The sequence below is a fragment of the Alligator mississippiensis genome, chromosome 11, assembly GCF_030867095.1.
Source record: "Alligator mississippiensis isolate rAllMis1 chromosome 11, rAllMis1, whole genome shotgun sequence".
NCBI lineage: Eukaryota > Metazoa > Chordata > Crocodylia > Alligatoridae > Alligator > Alligator mississippiensis.
Genome location: NC_081834.1, coordinates 23,317,475 through 23,340,422, shown reverse-complemented (window position 1 = coordinate 23,340,422; position 22,948 = coordinate 23,317,475). Strand labels below are relative to the sequence as shown.

Below are 22,948 nucleotides of genomic sequence, written 5' to 3'. Positions count from 1 at the left end.
CGCCGGCTCCCCCGCCCCGCCCCGCCCCGCCTTAGCGTCGGCATCGGCATCGGCATCAGCATCCCCCGCGCCCGCCCGCCCGCCCGCCCGGGCGGCATCATGGCCGCGTCCGAGCTCTACACCAAGGTGAGGGGCCGCGCCGGGCGGGGAGGGGAGGAGATGCCGTGTGTGTGTGTGTCCTTCAGGCATCCGCGGCCGATGGCGGCAGCGCCGCCGCTCCCCTCCCGGTCGCCTCCCCCACACCCGGGCCGGGAAGCGGGGGGTGGGGTGGGGGGTATCTGCCCCGCCCTGCCGCAGCCGCCGCTCCCGGCCCTTCCCGCCGCGGCATCGCGGGCTCGGGGGTGCCGGCTCCGCCGCGCGTTTGCATCCTCTCGGGCCCGGCGGGCTGCGCGGGGGGGGATCCTTCCCGGCCGGGTCCCCTGCAGGTCCGGCGCGCGGGCAGACCCGGCCTCCAGCACCGCCCGCCAGCAGCAGCCGCTGGCCGCAGGTCTCATCCACAACCCCTCGCCTGCCGACCCTTGGGGTTTCTCTCGTTTCCAAAATCCACCTTCCTGCTGTTGTCTAAAACCAGTCTCGCTTCTTCAGAACTGTTCTGCCGAAACAGGCATGGGAGACGGGGCTGAGCCGTTGCAGCCTTGCGGGGAATCTCTGTGGGTAATGGTAGGCTACGATCCTCCTTGCCTTCTGCCTGGCTGAGATCCCTGCTGCCAGCACTGATGCAGGAAGGGGACTCTTTGTAGGGCCACTTTTCAGTCAATCTCTTAATATAGTTTAGGGTGAATTTTACTACCTCTCCGTGTGAACTGCGGAGATCAGTGCAGAAGCGCTGCATACGTGTGTTACTGACCGACAGGATTAAGGTCCATTGCAATGCACATTTTATGCATTAGCAGTAAAGTGTCTCGTGTGTGTGTGTGTGTGTACCTGCAGCAAAACTATTGATCACTGATTTTTCTTTTCTTTTTTTTCTGGCAGAAAGGGCCATTGTAGTCATTAGGTATGACCCCATGCCATTGAATTTTATCAATCTTATTGTATCAAGTTTGTAATTTCAGGTTGAGTTTGGGCATATTTTATTAAATGGTGTCCAGTCTCGAATTTTCCATTGCTTTATAACATCAGTTACGGTCCAGCTAGTTACTCGTGTAAGTAGGGAATATGAAAAGAGAGTATTTCTGCACTGGATGATTCTTTCACCGTGTTTGCAGTAACTGCCCATGGATATACAATGGGTAATCCCTTTTGAGGATGATGAGTCAATACAAACCAAATTCTTGATACAATGTTGACGTGTTTCATAGGCCAACTCTAAACAGTGTGTGTTATGGGAAAAGCTGGCTCTTGGCCAGAGACTGGACCAATCACATAAATGAGAGACTGAAAAAAAATTGTGGAGGTGATGGTTAGTTGATGATAGACCGAGGTGCTCTAGACCAGTGGTTCTCAACCTCTTTCAGTATCAGGACCCATTTGTAAGCATTACTGGCCAGTCCCAAACTATCACTCACTGCCAAATTCCCATGCCTCTTCCACCAGCACAGCCAGATCTGGGGCGGGCATTGCCCTCTTCCCTCTGCCAAGTGAATGGAGCTGGGCCGTGCCCTCATCTCTCCATGTGGCTTGATCAGTGCCAAGCCATGCCCCTTTCCTGCCATGGGCCTGGATCAGGCTGGGCAGCCCCACTGGTCTCCTCTGAATGACTGGATGGAGCCCCGCTGCATCCACCCTGGGTGCTGGATCAAGGCCATTGGCCACATCCTGCCCTTGGACAAACTGAGCACTGCCCGTCCAGCCCACCAAGGAGAAAAAAGGCTGAACACCACTGTTCTAGACAGCTGCTTATATTAAATGTATCTGCATAAACAAATGAAAATAAGCATTCTGGTCAAAGGAAGTGTGGGCACAGCTGGCCTTAAAAAATTCACTAGACATCTATTTGTCCTTGTATATATTTAAGAATAGCTATTCCTGATTAACAAATTGTGCAGATGCTTTTATTCCACAATAAAAATGTTCAAAATGGGAAAGTATAGACACTTGATTAAGTTAACACTAGATAAGTGTCAGCAGGGTATTGCAGTGTTTCAGCTGTTCCATGGTAGTGGCCTTTGTGCATGTATTGTGCATAATAACTGAACACTAGCCCATGTCACTTTATCCTTAAACTACTCTGGTGATTCTCAACCAGGGTGCCACACAATGCTAGCACTGTTAAGTGTGCAAACATGATTTACAAGATAAACCCAGAGTTTTCAAATTGGAATCCACAGTGTTAAAAACATTCTAGCCTGTTGTAGTCTTTGTCTGAGTTCTGTGCAACAGCAGAATTGTTCTCTTATTTTTCTGTAGTCAAAAAACAAGTGAAAGCTCAAAGCTGGTATTTTATGAGGGGTGTCTCCAACCTATCAATGGGAACATCAAGTTGAAAAAGGTTGAGAACCACTGGACTAACCTATAGAAGACTAGCGTTCATTTACTGCAGGACAGATTTGTTCAGATAGATGAACGGTTACTCTAGAAAGAGGTGGTTAGTCATGGAGCAATGAAAACACTGTAAATTTCCACCCACGTGCATCTTCCACTAACTTGATTATATGTTCGTATCCAGAGTTAAACAGGAATAGCTATCCTGCTTTAAATTCACACCCTTCCTACCTTGTGTAGGCCAACTTTTTACTAGGCTGCTAGAAAGGACTAGATTTCCTGTCGTTCTGGGACAGCGCCCTTATGACAGCTTAGCAGCCTTTATCAGCTCCTGAAGAGGGTGATGGTACATGAGCATATAATAGACTTGAAGGTCTCCTGATTGCTGGAGGAGAGAGAATTTTTGTTTTCTTCCATTCATCATCTCAGTTTTTGTCATATATATGTCCTCCCACCTCTGTTTTCCAATTTTTAGATGTTTTATTTAGTGAATAAGAACAGTAGAGTAAACTTACTAAATAAGGAACATAATGACTTTAAGATAGTGGGCAACGGTCCTGTATAATAAAACAAGTGCAGCATATAGTCCCCCAGTAGAGGACTAGGTAATAAACTTATTCCAGTGTTCACTTTCTGAAGATTGTTCCTATTCTTTATGAGCTAGAACAGATTATTCTCTCCTCTATTAAAGCCATGTGTAGTCCAGAAAAACTAGTTTTTACATCTCTTCCCCACTGGTGAGCACCTTCAGGATGGTTCCATAAAATACACAGAGCCTCCAACATGAAAGTAATACTTGACATAGATACACAGTTACTGTAAGACTTAGCCCTAGATTCAGCAGCTCTGTTAAAAGTGACCAAACATTAGGAAGACTGGATCAAATAATAGGTAGCATGTAGCGTTAGAGGTTCAGTCATGGGTAGGTATGTTCAAGTGAACTGTTCAAGGAAGAAGCAGTCTCACTGGCAGACTTCCTAGGGAATGGGGTAGAGGAGAAAAGGACAAGTTGACCAGAGACGATGTGTTCATAGATTCATAGATGTTAGGGTCGGAAGGGACCTCAATAGATCATCAAGTCCGATCCCCTGCATAGGCAGGAAAGAGTGCTGGGTCTAGATGACCCCAGCTAGATGCATATCCAACCTCCTCTTGAAGACCCCCAGGGTAGGGTAGAGCACCACCTCCCTTGGGAGCCCGTTCCAGACCTTGGCCACTCGAACTGTGAAGAAGTTCTTCCTAATGTCCACTCTAAATCTGCTGTCTGCTAGCTTGTGGCCATTATTTCTTGTAACCCGCGGGGGCGCCTTGGTGAATAAAACCTACCCAATTCCCTTCTGTGCCCCCGTGATGAACTTATAGGCAGCCACAAGGTCGCCTCTCCTCCTTCTCCTGTGGAGGCTGAAAAGGTCCAGTTTCTCTAGTCTCTCCTCGTAGGGCTTGGTCTGCAGGCCCTTAACCATACGAGTGACCCTTCTCTGGACCCTCTCCAGGTTATCCGTATCCCTCTTGAAGTGCGGCGCCCAGAATTGCACGCAGTACTCCAACTGCGGTCTGACCAGCACCCGATAGAGGGGAAGTATCACCTCTTTGGATCTGTTCATCATGCATCTGCTGATGCACGATAAAGTGCCATTAGGTTTTCTGATGGCTTCATCACACTGCCGACTTATGTTCATCTTGGAGTCCACTAGGACTCCAAGATCCCTTTCCACTTCCGTGTCACCCAGCAGGTCATTTCCTAGGCAGTAGGTGTGCTGGACATTTTTCCTCCCTGGTGCAACACTTTGCATTAATCCTTGTTGAACTGCATTCTGTTGTTTTTTGCCCACTTGTCCAATCTGTGCAGGTCTGCTTGCAACCGTTCCCTGCCCTCCGGCGTGTCCACTTCTCCCCATAGCTTTGTGTCATCCGCAAACTTGGACAGAGTACCCTTCGCTTCCTCGTCCAAGTCGCTGATGAAGACATTAAAGAGTATTGGTCCAAGGACCGAGCCCTGCGGGACCCCACTGCCCACACCCTTCCAGGTCGAAACCGACCCATCCACCACGATTGTAGTGTTGTTTTAAATGATTGCTCTTTCAGTGTAACAACATAAATCAGGTAACTCTTTCCAAGTATGAGAGAGAGCTACCACACATTTTGTGTTTTTGTTTTAATTTAATCCTTACTACAGCTTCAATGGTTCTAACTTGTTCAGGATGGTCTTCTTGAAATTCCCACAGAACTGAAATAAGTTTTCACTGCATCCAGATGAGTCCAAACATTTGTTTCCCAGGGAACAAGTAGTAGCAGCACACCAGAGAATGCCTGTGCCATGTGCACTCTGGCATGTGGCAGGTTACCCCGGTGAGGTAGGGGAAGCTGGGGCCAGCAGCCTTACCTGGGATCCTGTCCCCCCCCCTCCCCCCCCCCCCGACTGCAGCCACGGTAGGAAGCCTGGCCAGCAGCCGGAGTGTGGCTCTGGCTAGCCAGACTTCAGTTTTGGGTGGTGTGTACTGCTGTTGTGTGCGCTGCTCTGCTTTTTTTTTTTTTTTGACCCCGGGATCTCCCGGGGTCAAAAAAACCCAAAACAAACACTACCTATGCTGCAAGGTAGCAGTGTGGGGAATGCCTCCATGTGTGGTGTGTGGCATCACAGATAGGTCTACGGTGCCATACACCACATGTCTGAACTCATCTAGATGCAGCTTTTGAAGATTAGTTGGAGTAGCTGGATGTCCTCTGCTTGGAATTCTCAGAAGGGCTAGGATTAGGGGATGTCTCCTGTAGTGTTACACTCTTGCTTGGGCACAAAATATGTACAGTCACAATAATGGGAACAACTTCAAGATGACAGAGGGCAAGACTCTGAAAGGCAGGGCAAGTTGATCAGCTATACAGGTGAGTGAGAGAGACTATCTTTGTGCATGTTGAATGGACAAACTAAACTGAAGAAGTAGAATGTTTTTCCCTGATTTTTGCAGCTGTAGTAATCTTAGGAGTTGGTCATAACAATAGTAGGTAAAAATCAAGCATTAGCTTTGAAAATATTGTCAATATTTCTTTAAATCTTCAGAAAGAGAGAGAGATCGCTATTTTTGTTGCAAAATATAGTTTGTGGATCAGTGAAGTATAGATAAGTGAAGTTCTGCACTGTTAAGCTTCAAGATGTCCCAAAGCACTGTTCAAATGCAGAATGAGGAATGAAGATTGCGAACTTGGATCTCTTGCGTGGCACCATGAAATAGTACTTCTGTGTTGCTGGCCAGGCCACAGCTATTATCTTGAAATAGGATACAGTAACTACTTTTCCAAAGTGAGATTGTTCTTGCCAAAGACCATCTACATACATTTTGTGATAACCGATGTCAGCACTCTGAAAATCCTTTTTCCCTTATCTGCATGTCAATTTGTTTAATCTCTGTGACTCTCTATAGACACTTGTGTTGTTATTCACTATTGCTGATAACAGAAGCTTTGAATTAAATGACTGACTCCAGGACAATCAAACAACAGCATGCTCTGTGTGAATGTGTTTGACCTGTCCCTTTTTTGATATTGCTGCACCCAATGAGTAAATAGATGTATTTACTTGCACCCAATGAGATTTCAAATGTAAATTGTATACAAGGCAGTATCTTCTCTCTAGGGTAGTGTTTCTCAACCCATGGGTCAAGACCCAAAAGTGGGTCACAAGAATATATGAAAGGGTTGCAAACAAACTTTAAAAATGGATCAACAAACTTCAAAAAAAGATTCTCCTCTAAAGGAGAAAATCATGGGAAACTCTGGGTTTTCCCTTGCAGGCTGGCAGAGTTCCAGCCTGCAGGGGGCTGCTTGGGCCTCCCATGCCCCCCTACACACACCTCATGCCCCACATACTGGGGGCTGGGGCTGGGGGTCACCAGGTTAGGAGTGAGGAGCACCGGCGGGACCAGCAGACTGTTTTTTACTTAAACTATTTACTGGGTCAGCACTGGCTATCAATGTTTACAAATAGGTCCTGCTGCAAAAAAGGTTGAGCCACTGCTTTAGGGCTCAGTTTCAGAACTATTTCATGAGTAGTGTCAGGCATTTTTCTTTGAAATATAACTTTGGGCCAAAGTTGTAAATTTCTGTAAAATTGCACAAAAACATTAGTACCAGTATATGGAAGTCAACAAAGCAGGTTAGAAATTGTGTTTGCTCTTCTTTTCAAATTAAAATGAGGATCTTATATTGTTAATGTTTTTGTTCCCCTAGTTCAAAGCTTATTTTTCCCTTTGGTTTTCCTCTCTGTGATTTAGGCACTTCACAGTTATTCACAATTACTTTCATCTTCCCAGTTATAGAAACAGAGACTTGTATTTTATGTTAGGTACTTTATTTTTAGATTTATTTATTTTTTTTGGAAGTTCCTTGGGCCCCTATCAATCTCAGATAGTTAACACTGGATGGGGTAAAAAGATTTTCTAAGATAGAACTATTGTTTTCCCAGAGCATTTATGTTGTCTTGGGTATGAACAACAAGCAGCCCTAACGGCATTTAAAAAATTAGTAATAGATCATTCTTTTTTTTTTATCCTTGATGATGCTTCTTGCTTCCTTTTCCAGAGTCTAATTAACAGCTAGTGCTGTTTACCTAGGACTTGATCCAGCTGCAGTTAAATTCAGTGGAAAGACTTATTGGGTATTTAGTAGACAGCTTTAGTTTACACTACAGCATATGATTCAACAAGCCAAACTCAACGTTTGACCTTCAATTCCTCCATCTTCTCCTTGATGCCATTCAACTTTGGGTTTTGTAAGCAATAAACCAGACTGACATGGGGTGGAATATGGGACACCGCTGACAGAAAAAAAATTAAGTTTCTTGGTTTCACTGCTAGTGCATACACTGTGGCTTAGCTCTTCTCACTATGTACTTTATCTAGCTTGTTTTTGTCCCAGAATATTTTGTTTGTTTGTTTGTTTTGCTGAAGGATATGTGATTGAAATTTGCCTCTAAGTATTGTATTTGTATAAGTAAGCATTCCCCATGGTCAATAAAAATGTCTTTGTGAGCATTTAAAAGAAACAGCAGGCTCTAGTCTGGTACTGAAGACTGCACAGGCAGACCTCAGAACCCTGTAGCTTAACTGGGACAGTTCTTGGGGCGTGGTTAGGGTCCTCTTTATGAAAATAAACGAACATCCCTTTGCAACATTTTCAGTTTAAGGCAGCACTGTGCTATTGTGGCTGGAAATTGAGAATGACCAGAAACTGACTCTCTAGTTTCTAAAAGTCCAGAATAAGAAAAATAATAGCAAACAAATAAAATGCTAGTGAAAAGACAGGTACATATTAAACATTTGCTTACTTCTTTCACATGCTTTTTTAAAATGTAGAACTGGAGGAAGTCCTCTAGCTGGCTTAATTAAGAAGTCCTTCTGTTGTATACTGTGTTGCTTTCTAAAAATTAAACAGCAGACAATTGTCTTAATAGATTTTTCAGGGTTGTACTGCTCAATAATAGCATGATGGCAGTTTTTCATGTTGATATACAACTTGTATGGTGTGCTATTTTAACCAAGAAGAAGCAAAGACTTATTATTTTAGTGTATTTCTACATGGGATATGTGGGACGTAGGCCCCTGACAGACATTCACTTTAAGATGTGATGGGATTTAATCCCTGATCCCAGAATCACATATCTTGCCATTCATGTGTGTCTTCCTGTGCTGGGCCTTATAAAATCATGTGTATTGCCCAGCTGGGTGGCACACAGGTTTTGATAAATCCTGGTGTGTGAGTAGCCACCTATGCAATTCAAGGCATGATACAAATGAGTCACAAAGTTATAATTAGATGTGAAATAACTTTCTGGCTCAATTACGGTATTATCACACCTTAAATTGACTAGCACATGCATCTGGGTTACTGATTAAGGTGAGGTTAACCTATTATTGCATCTTAAATATAACATATGTCAGGGGCCTCAGTACTGTGAGGTTATCATAGAAATTAAATATATGCTGTTGTTAAATTAAGCAGTAACATGTGGGAGCCTTTGATACTATATTTGCTAATCTTGCCCTTATGTTGTTTCAAAAATTAATTGCAAACAGATGAGGGAATATGTTAGCTACTTAGGGCAACTGCTTTACTATTAAAATAATGGTGCTTAAGCATTATGGGTATATGACTGATCAGAATTTTACATAGCAGTGTTCCTGAAACTGTTGCTGAAGTGAAGGCACTTAATATAACATTACCTACTATATAGCAGTGTATGATTATAGTAAAGGAAGTGCTTTTGCATATATTATTTTCTTTTTTGCTATTGGACACCGCATCCATGGTCTAGGAAACTGAAAAAAAATCTCAGATTTCTGTTAGCAGTTTACATCTGTGATATGTCACCAACACTTTGCTATTCTTATTAGCAGAAAAATTGAAGCCTTAAGGAGTGCAGGTATACTAAACCAAGACCTCTATGGTTAGAGCTGTTCATTTGAGTACTGAGTTCCTTCTCAATAGGAAATGAGATCATCATGGGCAGGGCTTTTTGTGGTCTTGAGGCAGCAATCTCTCTGTGAAAGCCTCTTCCACAAATAGGCTTTGAGAGGATGTATTATGCAAGACAAATGAAAAACAGTAACATCTCTGGAAGCTTTGTTTCAGTAGCTCTCTATTCAGTAGGAAATATGGTTGCTTAAGGTGTAAGTTTGCATGTGTGTACATATGCACATACATATACACATTTTAATGCATTCATTGTACAGTTGTAGCATTTTTCCTGTTAAAAGATGCACATTGAACTCACTGAACTGCTTATATCCAAGGAGCAGTTCAGAATAATTTACAGTGGAGTCGCATCTTATGCAGGGATTAGGTTCTAAAGTTGGCGAGTAAGGCGAAAATCGTGTACAGTCAAAATTACCCTTGAAAATCCCTTAAATTGCCCATATTGGGGTGTCGTCAGGGCTTGATGTCAATCCAGGAGATGATGGGCCAGGCTTGGGTGACGGAGAGCGAGTCGTAGATGAAGTGGTTGGCTCTGGTTCAGCTCGAGAAGTTGATTGCGTAGGCTCATCTGCTGCTGGTTGTTTTTTCTTGAAAAACATGGTGATTGGCAACTGTCACTGTTGTCTCTTGAGCTGCTCAAACATTTCTTGGTACGGTCTCAAATCGTCCGTAATACTATGTGTGATTTTGAGACTTTGTTCCATGGAGGGATTGTATTCAGAAATTAAATCATTCAAGTGTTTCACTGCTTGGAACACTTCAGCAAATTTATGAAGATTCCAACTTGCTGGCTCTTCCTGTTCGTCATCGTCATCTTCTGTAGACAGTTTTATCAGTTCCTCTAACTCTTCGTTAGTCAGTGTTTCTCTATGGCCCTCAATTAATTGAGCACCAGATGAAGTAGTTGGCTTGCGTTTAGGGACCATGTTGTACGAAAAATACTCATCTTTAAACACTAGAATCACACTCAGCGCAGCGAGATGCTGACACTATGAGAGGCGGGAACTCGAGTGGGATGGCAGGCAGAATCGCCTGCACTGTTTAAATTGTTATTTTTCTCTCTTTTTTTTTTTTTTTTGCCGAGCACTTATAGTTGAGTTCGCGTAAGTTAAATGCGCGTATGATGCGACTCCACTGTATTTAAAAGCATGGTATTCTAATATGTGTTAGATATCAGATCCCTTGGTATTTCATCAGCTTTGTGTTAATACAGTTGGCTTCTACAAAAAGTCAATTGTGGTTATATGGTAAGTAGATGGTTAGAGTTTTCCTTGTATGGGGGGAAGTGTGTGCAACTGACAGTTACTTTCTGCAAATGGCTACCCCTTACTGCTGTTAGATTTAAAAAAAAAATGCAATGTTAGCTTCTGTAGTGGATTTAGAGATGCCAGTCATTTAATACAGTTTTACGGTTAGTGACAGAATTTAGGTTTTATAAAGTTAGAGTGATCCCACAAGAGGCACGCAACTAATATTAATAGAACAGTTTTTTTTATCCTTGATTCTGTTCTTTTCTTCAGAAGTCTTGGAACCTAACAGGATTCTGAGCATGAATACAGGCCAGTGATTTTCAGCCAGGGTGCCATGGCTGATATAGACAGTCCACACTGAAGCAACATCTGGTTATTGATATGCCCTGGATGGTACAGCTGTGATGTCAGGAAATGTATGTTTGTTACACCAGTAAATGTTTCTGGTTTTTGTTCCCCTCCCGTGTTTTTGCTCCCCTACCTCCTCCATCCCATCTTTGACCCTAAGGCTAAGAACAAACGGTCAAAAAGCCCAAGGCTGAACTGATTCAATCTTTGCAGGTTAGTTTAAGCTGTATAGATTAAACTGATAAGCAAGTGAATAGACATTCACTTTTGATTCTGGAAATGCAGTCGCATGCCTGCATTGGCCCAGGCCCACCCATCCTGTGGGGAGGGGAGATGGAAATCACCCTAGGATGCTGGGGGACTAAGAGTGAATTTGAATTTGGATGAGTAGGTAGATGTAATGGCTGCCTTTCAGCAATTTCACTGTGAAGCTTGAAAACTGCTGGAAAGTAGGAACTCTTAATTAGAGTTAGTGGTTTGTTTTGTCCATGTGAACTTGGCAGGAACAGATTCTGGACTTAAGTCATTCTTTACCTTTTTTTTTTTTTGGCAGGGGGTGGCAGGGAATTGCATGTTTGACAAAAATGTTAGAGGTTACTTGTCTTGCACATTTTATGGAACAGTGTTTACAATGGATGGTTTCCCCCTTGCCTCATGGTAATAAGTGCTATATCTATTATTGTTTGTAGAAGTGAGTTATGGCCAGTTTAAGTGTCTGAGCATTACAGCTGTTCCTACTGTTTTTTCCAGAAGCGGAGTCCAGAAATGAGCACAAAAGAGGAGAATAGTGTCCCGTATTCCTTTACCTGTGCTGATGCTATGAAAATGAGATTTAAAACAGTAGTTACAATTTTCTGCTTTAATAGTGAAAGGTTTTTAAATGTTTGCATTGCAGAATAAAGAGTATTTGGTTAAAATAATTGGATCTGTGATTCTTGGAGCATTTTTTTCCCAAAAAACTTTACCTTGGGATGTTTGGCAAAGATCCTGCAAAGACTTATACACACAGTTAACTTTATTCACTGTAAAAATTCCACTGACCTCAAAGTATGAAGTTAAGAACATCTGTAAAACTTTAAAAGCACAGGGTTTTAACTTGTATTTTATTCAGTTTATGGGAGATATTTATTGTACTCTGATATTCCAGCGTAATTTGCATGGCAAACAAATAGAAGTGTCTCCTTGATGAGTCCTTCAAGTGATTGGCACATATGTGTCTATCCTTTTGATAAGATGGGTTTGATTGTTTAAAAGCATTTAATATTTAATAGCAAAACTGATTTCTTTTTTTAGGTGTGGCATCCAATTTCCACATGCGCCACTATGTCAAAGACACAGTTACTGGGCTCAAGCTTTTAAGATTAAACACCACTCCCTGAATTTCAAGCTGGTGCAAGCAGCAGCCCAGTGTGAAATACACTATGAATCAGCACTTTGTAATACAGCTGATCTGAATGGCTCCATAATTTGCAAGCGCAACAGTACCCACAGATTTTGTGCTGAAGATTGCACCCTCACAACCTGGGTTTTCTCCAGACTAGTTTGCCTTAGGAAAGTAGTTCATCTTGATGTGCTCTCATTTGACTCTACCATGTGTTAGTTTTGTTTTCTTCCTTACTGTGTCTGTGTAAGAATTTGTAAAAATGAAAGGATTATTGCTGACCTGAAGCACAGTTATGGCCCAGTAGTCAATGAGTGGAGGACAGGACATTTGTAATGTAATTCTACCAGATGTCTGTGACACAGATGTGAAGCCATACTGTCATTAGACCTTTTTGTCAATATGTATTGGCTCCTATTGGATGCATTGTAGCAACATGAGTTTCTGTTTTTTGGGTGAGGGTTAATTTGGCAAATTTCTTGAGATGGGTCTTGTGAGCATTTTGCCAGGCCTGCGGGTAGGCCCTAAAGGGCAACAAGAGGTCAGCTAGGTGGGAGTACAGGTTACCAGGGCATCAGGTCAGAGTCTGGGTCAGTGGAGCAGAAAACGCAGGACCAGGTCCCAGAAGAGCCAAGAGGGAGATTCAAGGTATATAGTTTGGAAGGAGAGATCAGAAACCAAGAGAATCGGAGAGCTGGTACCGAGTTCCACCTCAGTGAATGTGAGGCTTGCTGGAACGGACTGAAACTGTTGTCAAGGCTTAAAAGGGCTGAATGGCACTCTCAGCAGCCAATCCAGTTACAGCAAACTGGGGCAGTCGCATTAACTTGGGATCATGGTCAGGTGTGGAAGCTCAAGAGCTCAGCCAGGCTGAGCCTGTTTGACAAGAGCCCTTGAAAGGGGAGCCTGGTTAGCTGGAGGTCCAGGAATCTGTAGGTTACTTAGGTTGCATACACACATGCAAATAACCTGGGAGATTCCTCCTAGGTTTGTTCTTGTGGTAGAAAAACTAGGGTTACCATATTTCCAGGATCAAAAAAGGATTCCTGTGGCAGGGAGGATGCTGGGAGCGGGGTGGAGGGGAGGAAGAGGGGGAGAGGCAGGGGGCCAGTGATATGCCTGTGGCCTGCCTCTGCCCCTAACTCCTAAGCTCCTGCACTGCTGGTGCCCCTCAATCCTGACCTGCAGCACCTTGCTCCACAGCCCTGCTGGTGCCCCTCACTGCCAACCCAGAGCCCTCTTTCCACCCCCCCCCCCAACCCAGCTGCTCACGCATGCACACACACTCTTACTTGCTGGGGCCTACGTGTAGAGCATGTGACCCCTGACAGCCAATCACCTTGCCTGCTTCTCCTAGCCCCAAGCAGTCCCAAGCTGCTTGTGCCCAGGAAAGCAGAGGGAGAGCAAAAACCCGGACATTTGCGCTCATTTTAAAAACCTACTCGGACATGAGGACAGGGGGTCAACAAAGGGGACATGTCCAGGAAAACCTGGAAGTATGGTAACCCTAAGAAAAAGGTATGTAGAGCCATGTGTGCAGACATTTGAATGCTGAGGCCCTGAAGAGTGCTGACACTGTAGCCAAAGTAGGGGAGCGGGGGAGAGGCTGTGCACACATCTCAGGATGTTCTGCCTAATCTGCCTAGCAACAGATGGCAGTGGTGCATAGGGCAGTCCTGCTTGGTTAACCCAGATTGCCCATGGCCAGCCTGTGGTGTCAGCATATACAAACATTCACTCGCCCAGGAGAAACTCTCCTAGAAGTGATTTAACCCTGGTTATTCCCCTTATTTTTCTCCTGGAGCTGCCATTTTTACTCTGGGAGAAAAAGCCTGAACAGCTATACACTCATGGTTTCTCCTAGGAAAGGAGCAACTCTCCCAGGAGAAGCCGAATGTCTGTATTAGGCTTTATTTGACACTCTGTGATGCCCCAATTTTCTATATTAGCTAAAACTAACCAGGGAAAGAATGACTATTCAGGGAAATCTCTATGGTAATAGTAGTGAAGTCTAGGTGTTTAAGGCTGGGGCTACAACTCCTTCAAGTGTATTAGGGGAAAAAGACAAAGATAACATGAGGCAAATTTTGATCTTACTGTGGATGTTGGTTGCAATAAAAATTAATAATGCTTTCTTGAGCTAATATAATTCTCAAAGGCTCTTAAGATAATACTTCCTGTCCAGGGCAGGGGGTTGGACTCGATGACTTACTGAGGTCCCTTCCAACCCTAACGTCTATCCATCTATAAGCCCAAAAAACCTATTATCAATGGGAAGACATGTTGATGAGATGGCCAAGGAAGTGTTATCTCATAGTTATATGAGGAGGTGAATAGTGAAGGCTCCTATTGTGTTCTGTTGCACTGTAAGTGTGAGAACATTACTTTATCTTTGTTTCTATTTCTCTTGTCTATACAATGCGTGTAGTAATAGGTAACTCCAAGAAATAGTTTGAGGCCTAATTAATGCCTCTATATTCCTTTGAGTTCTGTAGAGGCAAAATATTGTAGAAGCATGTTTCAAAACAGTAGCAATTGCTATTTATTAAAATTGTATCTTCAGCAACCTACAGTCACAATTATCAGAAATACTACAGCATAGAAGGCAAAAGTGCAGAAATGGGGAAGCTCAGGTTTTGCTAATCAGAAGGATGCATTGGCAACTTGAAAAGAGTTGAAGACAGCACTGGATTTGCTTCTAATTTATTATGGGGTGCGCCCAATGCACACTATGGGTACCTGTACACATGCCCAATGCCTGCTTTGACGCATACTAACTAGCACACATTGGAGTAGACTCAGTCAAGTCTGCCGGAGTGTGCCAAGTAGCACGCTCCAGGAGCCTCAGCATTATGTGTATTCTGCAGCATTCTGTTTCTTTATGCTTCTAAATGGTGGCAGAGGCGCTTTATAAAGCTCATATAAGGAGAGTTAGTTAAAGCGCCCCCACTGCCATTTTGATGCTCAAGACACTGTGGGCTCTTTAATTAGAGTGGCTCCTGAGAGCTGCTCTAATTAAATCTCCCTCACCCTAGAGCATATGTTAAGACGCCCTCCAAGTTGTAGGTCCCTTTATGCTAGAATCAGCAGCCTTCCCAAGTGGTACTGTAGAAATTGCCAAGCTTGTATAGGCCATGCCCAGTTTATGGATGCAAAAGGGGGGACAGGTGCTGATCAGGAAAGGGCTAAGAATCCAAGTGTAATTGTAGTAGTGTAGTCCAGATTATTGCCTTCACATCTGTTGGTAAAAGTATTTTTAATGAGTACCTTTAATGAATACGCTACCTTACTTCTCTTCTCTTATGTTGTTTTTGAAGTCCCTCATTGTCAGTTGGCAGACAAGGTTCTTTGGGTAGATGTGATATTTTTTTATTAGATCAACTAAATAGTTGGAAAAATTGTTCTTTACAAGCTTTTGGATACAAACACCCTTCTTCGGCCACAGGGAGAAGAGTTTGTTGTTGCTTTGTGTTGTCGGTTGTTACCCATCTGCGTGTATGTCTATCTCTAGGCCTGTCATGTTAATTCATATGAAACTAAAACTGTTACAAATAATCAACAGGATAATTGATTTACTAAATTATCTTAGCTCTTAAGAAACAGAGGAGATGGATGGGCATAAACAGAATCTGTACAGCTGAGGCCCTTCCAAGCTATTTGTTCTCTCGACCTGATTATGAACGTGATTGCAAAATTTAAGTTCATAGATGCAATGGAATTGCTATCAAGCAAGGCTTTCAAGCTTTGCTTTAGCCTTCTGTAGAATAGGGAGAAAAAACAGAACTCTGTATAACTTGTCATATAAACATCCCCAAGTGTTCTAAATAGTTATATGAAAACTGCATGCTTGTGACAGTTTTAAACAAGGAAGAACTTGGATGTCTCTATTTGAGAGGTTTGCATGTGGTCTTCTTATTGCAAGTGAATAGGACAAAAGATTTATTGCTGGCAGAATCACTTAGTAATGGGTTTGAATTTTTCCGTTTGATTATCACAAGACAGTGCCATGCTGTCATTATTTTTGATGATTTAGAGGAAAACACACTCACTTTCTTTGTGCATCTAGAGAACTAAACTAAAATACTGAGTTACTTTAACAATAAGGGAATTCAGTACTCCACCATGGCTTGTGACACATTATCCTCTGCAGATTTCATGGGTTATTCATATGAATCTTGAAAAGCAGACAACCTCAGTTGTTTTTGCTGAAGAAGTCAGAGGTAGAAGTGTGGGTTGCTGTATGTGTTACTGTAGACTGAGAACAAACAAAATGGAAATATCTATGCAAGCTAAATCCATTTTATCTGACAATGAAACTCCAACTGTCTCTGAAGATGCTGGAAATCTGCACCGTCAGAAGTACTGGATGATGATAGATGGCTTAGACTATATGTATGTCAAAGTAAGTAGAGCAGTTAAACTTATTTTATATGCTTATGTTAAATACAGTTGAAACCTTTTTCAGTTGATTGCATACAGTATCTGTTTTTTGTCAGAGTGTATTTACCAAGGCTGAATGCACACTTATTTTTGACTTCTGGTTCAGAGGTTTACAAAACTCTTACTGTTTGAAACATTCCAAACACGATTTTGTTTATTAGGGCAGACTCTTATTTGTTTACTTTACTTTAAAATACATTTTCCAAACAATGATTTGCATGTGTTGTTGAAATTGAATGTTAATGTGATTTTTTTTTTTTAATCACTATTAATTATTGTAAGATTCATATTGCTGCAATCCTATTTCTTGGTAGACAAAATATTAACTTTTTCTAATAGCTGAATAGACATTTTTGAGGGAATATAATATTATTTAACAATATTCAAATTAGGGCTGTCAATTAATCACGATTAACATATTAATTGTTCACGTTAATTTTTCAACACTTTAATTGTGCACATGGTTTTGGAGCTTACCACTGCCCTGTGGGGCAGTGCAGAGGACCACATGGCAGCCTGGGTGTGAGCTCTGGGTGGCTGCAGGGGGGGTGGTGGGGCACACAGAGATGCAGACATGCAGCCTGCAGGTGGCTAGGAGTGCATCCCAGCAGCCAGGGGCATGTGGAGCAGTGCGCAGCAGGCGAGTCTGTGAAGGTGAAAGGGTGGGGTGGGGGTGGGCAGATCGAGGTCCCCACAGTGAGGGAGGGAGTAGGTCAGAGACAGGGCTGGGGTGAATGGGGCCCCAGGACTGGGGTGGGTCATGGGACGGAGCCACGGGCAGTTCCTCCAAGGGCGCAGGGCACCCTGGGGGAGACATGGGGGGCACATGCCCCTCTCCCCCCCCAGATCTGTGCTCAGGGTGGAGGCAGGCTGCCACTACGGGCTGGGCTTTGTATCCTGCTGCCTTTGCCCTTGGAGCTACGTGCTAGCTATGCCATGTCCCCTGCCCACCTGGTGGAGGGAGGCACAACATGGCATTGTGCAGTTCCTGGGGCAAAGGCAGCAGGGCACAGAGTCCATCGTGCAGCAGACAGCCCGCCTCTGCCCCGCGCACAAATCTGGGAGGCACATGCCCCCCATGTCTCTCTCAGGGATGCTCACAGCAATGGGAGTGCCCCCCGCCATGCGCCTGGATGAGTCCCTGCCTTCGTCTCATGACCTGTTCTAACTCTGGGGCCCTATTCACCCTAGCCTCTGACCCACTCCCTCACAGTGGGGGCCTCAATCTGTCCTCCACAACACTTACCTGCTGGGTGCTGTCTATGTCTGTCTGCCCCTCACTCTCACACTGCTGCCCCTCACTCCTATCCCACAACACTCCACATCCTGCCAAGGTATCTGGGACCCCCCCTCCCTGTGCTCCAAACTCAACACACCCCCACAGCCCCCAACGCCTTCACAAATTCCCCCCACACCCACCTGGAGCCATATAAAGTACCTGCATAATTTTGTGTAACTTTGAGTTTTTCTGCACATAATTTTGTGTTTTTACCTATGCAATTAAAATTGCGATTAATTGCAACTAATCACAATCCATTTTTTAAATCGTGTTACACAACCCTAATTGAAATATAAATAAACAGTGTGGAAAGACATCTGAATGTATGTGGAAGACTTGGTCCTAACGTAGGTACCTCCAGTGTAGGATGCAGCTCTGAGGATCACTGCTATTCTGTCACTAATTTGTAACATCCTCCAAGGTCTTGTAGGCTAGTATCTGGCTCCAGTGGATCTGACGTAAACCTAGAAAAACTCTAGTCACTGACACTGAAATTTGGCTACTCAGAGTTCTGTCAGCTAGTACAGCAGGCTTCTGGGTACAGCAACAGTGGATGTAAGTAAATACATTTTATTCTTTGGGGCCTTAGCAAGGCATTGATCACTGGAGATTAAAGGAAACATTTCAAATGAAACAAAGGCATGTGCAGGAAAAAGTCATCTAGCAAATAGGTGGGGAGCTTGGCTTTCAAAGAAGTTTCTTCAGAGTTTACCAGGGAGGTACTTTTATATGGTTACCTGGCATTTCTCAGGGTGCATGACTGGGCCTTCAGCCCCAGCCCTGCTTTATTGCTCCATCCTGTACATGTTGGAAGGAGAGCTATGGGAAATTTAACTCTGCTTACTGTTACTCAAGTGTGGTTTTTGCACTCTTACACTGGGTTTACATACAGTTGCAAGTTCCTTGAACATGGAATCTTCATATTTTGGAAACAAATGGTGGGACAGAATATGTACCCTTAATAGAGAGAGAAACTATGCATACTTTATTGGTGATGGGATACTGTGATACTATACCATTTAAGTGCTCCTAGGGTGGATGCGAACATAATGGTAAAACTATGCCTTATATCAATATAATAAAACCAGCTTCCCATGAATGGAATGAGCAAAATAAGCCATACCAGTAAATGTGCAGTTTTGAAGTGTAATTGCATCTGTGCTAAGGGCTTCTAATGTCATAGCCATTTGGTTACAGGTAACATCTCTTCACACCCTTGACTGATATCACAGTGCCTTATATTTACATATTAGTGAAAATGGATCAATGGATTAAAAATAAACCAAGTAAAAATTGACAGCTTGGGGTAAACAGGATCAATATGTGAAAGAACTAGTGCTTGGGGGGGGGGGGGGGGGGCTTGTGGGGGAGGGGGATATTGGGAAGGAGCATCAGTATTCTCAAGCCTAAAACCAAGATATAGAATAGAGACATTGTCCTCTGTTCCATGTGATAAGTTAAATTCTGGCAATTTATCAAGGGTGTGTTTGCATAGAAAGTGCACTGCTAGCAAGAATTATATGAAAACCTGTGGAGCCTATACTTGTATCACTATGTCATAGTGTTTATGCCAGCTTATTCCCAAATGACTAATTGTTCTGAACAGAGCTATGCAAGTAATGCACTTCTGATTTGTTAATCAAACCAAATTATTACTACTATTATTATTTTTAAACCAACTTTGAGGAGAAACAAAGATTGAAAATAATTATTTCAGGTTGAACAAAACATTTCACTTGCTAAGCATTACTTTGGGAAAATGTCATTTCTAAAAGCAAATCAAATCTTTAGTTTTCAAAATGTCAAAACAAAATGTTACAACTTTAGGGGGATTCTTTCTTTTTTCTTTTTTTTTTTTTCCAAATCAACCAGTTTACCAACATTGGCACAAATTTTCAGAATGTTTCAGTCTATCCATATCTTCTAGTTGAGGTAATTGGGCTTTGTTCTGTGGTACCTGGTTACACATTTTATTTATTTTTAAGGATTCCCTATCGTTTCCATGGGCCCGATTGCTCAGTATAACAACAGGCTTTGAAGTAATGTAACAGTCAGGATTTGCTACTCTGTCTCCTTACATTAAACTTTGGTACTGTATGTCCTTGAATCCAAGATGGGGTTTTTTTCCCCTATTCACCATGAGTTTTTAAAAAAAAACCTCATGGCCTCATGTTGGATTTGAGTGCCAGGCTGGGGCAGGGCCAGAGCTTGAGCCATAGCCATCGCTGCTGCCTGACCAGGACTAGAGTTACTGTGTGTTCTGGGCCCTAGATGGGAACAGGAGCCACCACATACGATAACTTGTGGTGAGGTGTGGGGGGAACAGGGCTGCAGGCACCAGGAGGGACACGGGGCAGGGGCCAGGTCTCCAGCCTTACCCCATCACTGCTTTCCCTGCCACTTGTCTTCCTCGTGCTGCTTTACCTGCCATAGTGGTGGTGGGATGAATTTAAGACAACCTTCCAAAAATTAGATTCTACCTGGAAAATTATAACATGTACTTAACATTTATGAATTTCCATGTATAGAATCTAATTATTGTGAGGTTGTCCTAAATTTAAAGTCATTTTGGATTTGGTTAAAGATGCGAAGCTGTGGTTCATAACACCATACAAATAGTTTTGTATTTTAATACGAATACTCCTTTAAAGAGTTGTTTCTAAATTAGGACTGATTCAGAATTGAGGGGAACTCTTAGGATTTGCTCCCAAGTTTATAAAAAGACATTTAGGAAAATGCAATCCACTAGTATCTTGATTTTTCTGACTGTAAGGATATCGTGTTGTGAAAACTTAATTCCTGTAGCTTTGTAGCTTTTTTTTTATTTGTCTAACAAGCATTCAACAGCTTTCTATACTTCAAATGCTTTACAGACATTAGTGAATTTAGCTTTATAACACCACAGTAAAATAGGTAATCAGTTATTGCTCCAAGACCACTTGCTTCCCTTAACTGCTTCTGTGTCTCAGTTCTACTACTATAGCACAGTGTGGTCCAGTGCACATGTCCGATCAATACAACCCTTTATTGTCTCCTCCTGCCTTAGTGAATGTTAGAAAAGCTGAGTAATCTCGTCACAGCATTACAGTTGGCTCTGTGCTAAAGCAGTAACACAGATACAAAAGAAGATGCTTCTTTTTTCTGTAACTATGAACCAAGGATGAACAGACAGCTGCATTTACCACTGACTAGTTTCTTTCTCCCAAATGGAAGGATCTGTTAGCAGAATCTCAGGCAGCCACTGTTTGTTACTCGAGTCTGTTCAGTTATCCCATCAGCTTCTCTGATGGGAGCTTAAAAGCTTTTGGAAAAATATATTTTAAAAGTCTACTTAATATCTGAAATCAATAACTGAATTGGAGAAGATGGGAAATTTCCATTTTAATTTTAAAGCAAAATATATGAAAAACAGCTAGCTTCTTTCACAATGATCTGAGATGGAGATTCTGTGCTTCACAGGAAGATTTAATGATGCCACTAACAACTGAAGTAGAGCAGAAAAGTGTTGGGCTGAAATGTTTCAGATAGTATATTTCAGTATTAACTTGAAGCTCTCAACTCAAGGCTTGGCAGAGAGAGAGAAATCTGAAGACCCACTTCTTTCTTACTTGCCAAGATCTGAATTAAGAGCTTCAAGTCTAACTGTGCAAGAGTTGATTTTGACATAAATGTAAGCAGTTTGAATCTTTGGTACTAGTAACAGATGTTTGACTGGTAACAGTGGAGACTGAAATTCTCTGAATAGCGACCCAGTGGGCATGCCTACACATTGTTGTATGGTGATATTGCTACAGCACCATGCTTTAATACTTCCTTTTGCAAGTAGTAAAGCATGGTGCAGTATGGGTGGTTACTGCGCCATGCATGTGGCACATAGGTAGATTTCGCCACCATGAGTGTGGTGCTATGGCGACGTAACTGGCGATCACATGTAGACACAAGTGATCCTTATATCACCATAGCACTCAGTACAACAACGTAGTGTGTTACTATGTTGCCATAGGGCAATGTGTAGACATGCCCAGTGGGTACAGCCAGTTGGGAGGCCACGCTGATTTCCTCATGTTGCTCTGCCATATGGCTTCAAGAGAGCACTTCTAAGGGTAAGGCAGGTAGTTCAGCCTCATGCCTATTTATTCCTTGTTCCCTTGGCCCAACCTCATGTCCATCCATTTCTTGCCTTTAGTGTTCCCTCTCAGTACCAGTTGCAGTATTTTTTTACAATGAGGAAATTAGAGTCCATTTCTCAAGCAACAAAACACACACACTTCACTTTTTGGGTACCATAATTATCAGATATTAAACTCTTTTGGTCACTGTTGTCCTGACTGGATTTGAACTAGTCCCTTAGGATGGCTATTTATCTTTTTTTAACAATTCTATTTAAACTGCTAGTGATTTGTGGTCTGTTAAAACACTCTCTTTTAAAAAAAAAATTATTAATTTCAACTTATTAGTGCTAACTTTTTTGGATCTCAGATTACCAAAAGTTAACAAAAATGCTAACCTTGAAGCACTGGAATTTTTTTGTACAACTGTAAAGTGTCTTGCAACCACACAGTGAAAAATCAATACTGTATGAAACTCTCTCATTTTTCTATTACTTCTCCATTCAGTGTAGCGCACTTAGCTTAATATGTAGAACATGGCTGTTCTCTCTCTCTTTTTTTTTTTTTTTTTTACTCTCCTTTACATCTTCCGTGGCTCTCAGCAATTGCCACTATTTTGTAGCTCCTCTAACCAGTCTTTCAGGTAATGTAAGTTTTGGTTTTACTCTAAGGCTAAGTCCAGACAGTCAAAAAGCCCGAAGCTGAATCGATTCAGTCTTTGCAGGTTTGTCTAAACTGCACAGATTAAATTGAAACAAGTGAACAGACATTTACCTTTGATTCAGGAAATGCAGGCACATGCCTGCAGTGGCTCAGGCCAGAAGCTGGGGGGGGCACTAGAGCACAGCTCTGACATGTAGCCAGCTGTGTTCACTTTCTCTTTCTGCTGCCCCCAAGGTCTCTGGGATTTGCAGTCCAAAATCATAGCACCAGGACTCTGCAGGATTGCTCATCACTTCCTCTTCCAAGTGCCTCTGGGATTTGTAGTACATAGTTGCAGCCAGCAGTAAGTTTGAGTGGGGTAAGGGGTGTTTAATCCCCACCCTGGCCCCAGCCCCTAGCAAGGGTTTGCCTGGGGGAAGGTAGTTTCCTCCCCCCACCCCTTCCCACCCCACCCCCCACCTGCAGACTGGGGGCATGCCCTTCTTCCCCCCTCCCCCAGCACCTTGTTAGCCAGCCCTCACTGCTTCAACTAGGGAGCGGAGGGGCAGGGCCAGCCCTGCTCTCTGGAGCAGACAGCGCAGTCTAG

At 43.0% G+C, this 22,948-nt stretch overlaps 1 protein-coding gene across 4 annotated transcripts in view; it reads left to right on the top strand.

Moving 5' to 3' along the window:
* The window catches only part of MYO5A (myosin VA), a 195,308-nt gene continuing 172,360 nt past the window's right edge, over nt 1–22,948 (top strand). For 2 of the 4 annotated variants that reach the window (XM_059714680.1, XM_059714678.1), the window contains exon 1: nt 3–126. In XM_059714680.1, coding sequence (XP_059570663.1) covers nt 100–126 — 27 coding nt within the window. In that variant the 5' untranslated portion in view covers nt 3–99. Of the gene's footprint in view, nt 127–22,948 lie in introns of all 4 variants that reach the window. The other 2 variants (XM_059714677.1, XM_059714679.1) reach the window with 2 other exon arrangements.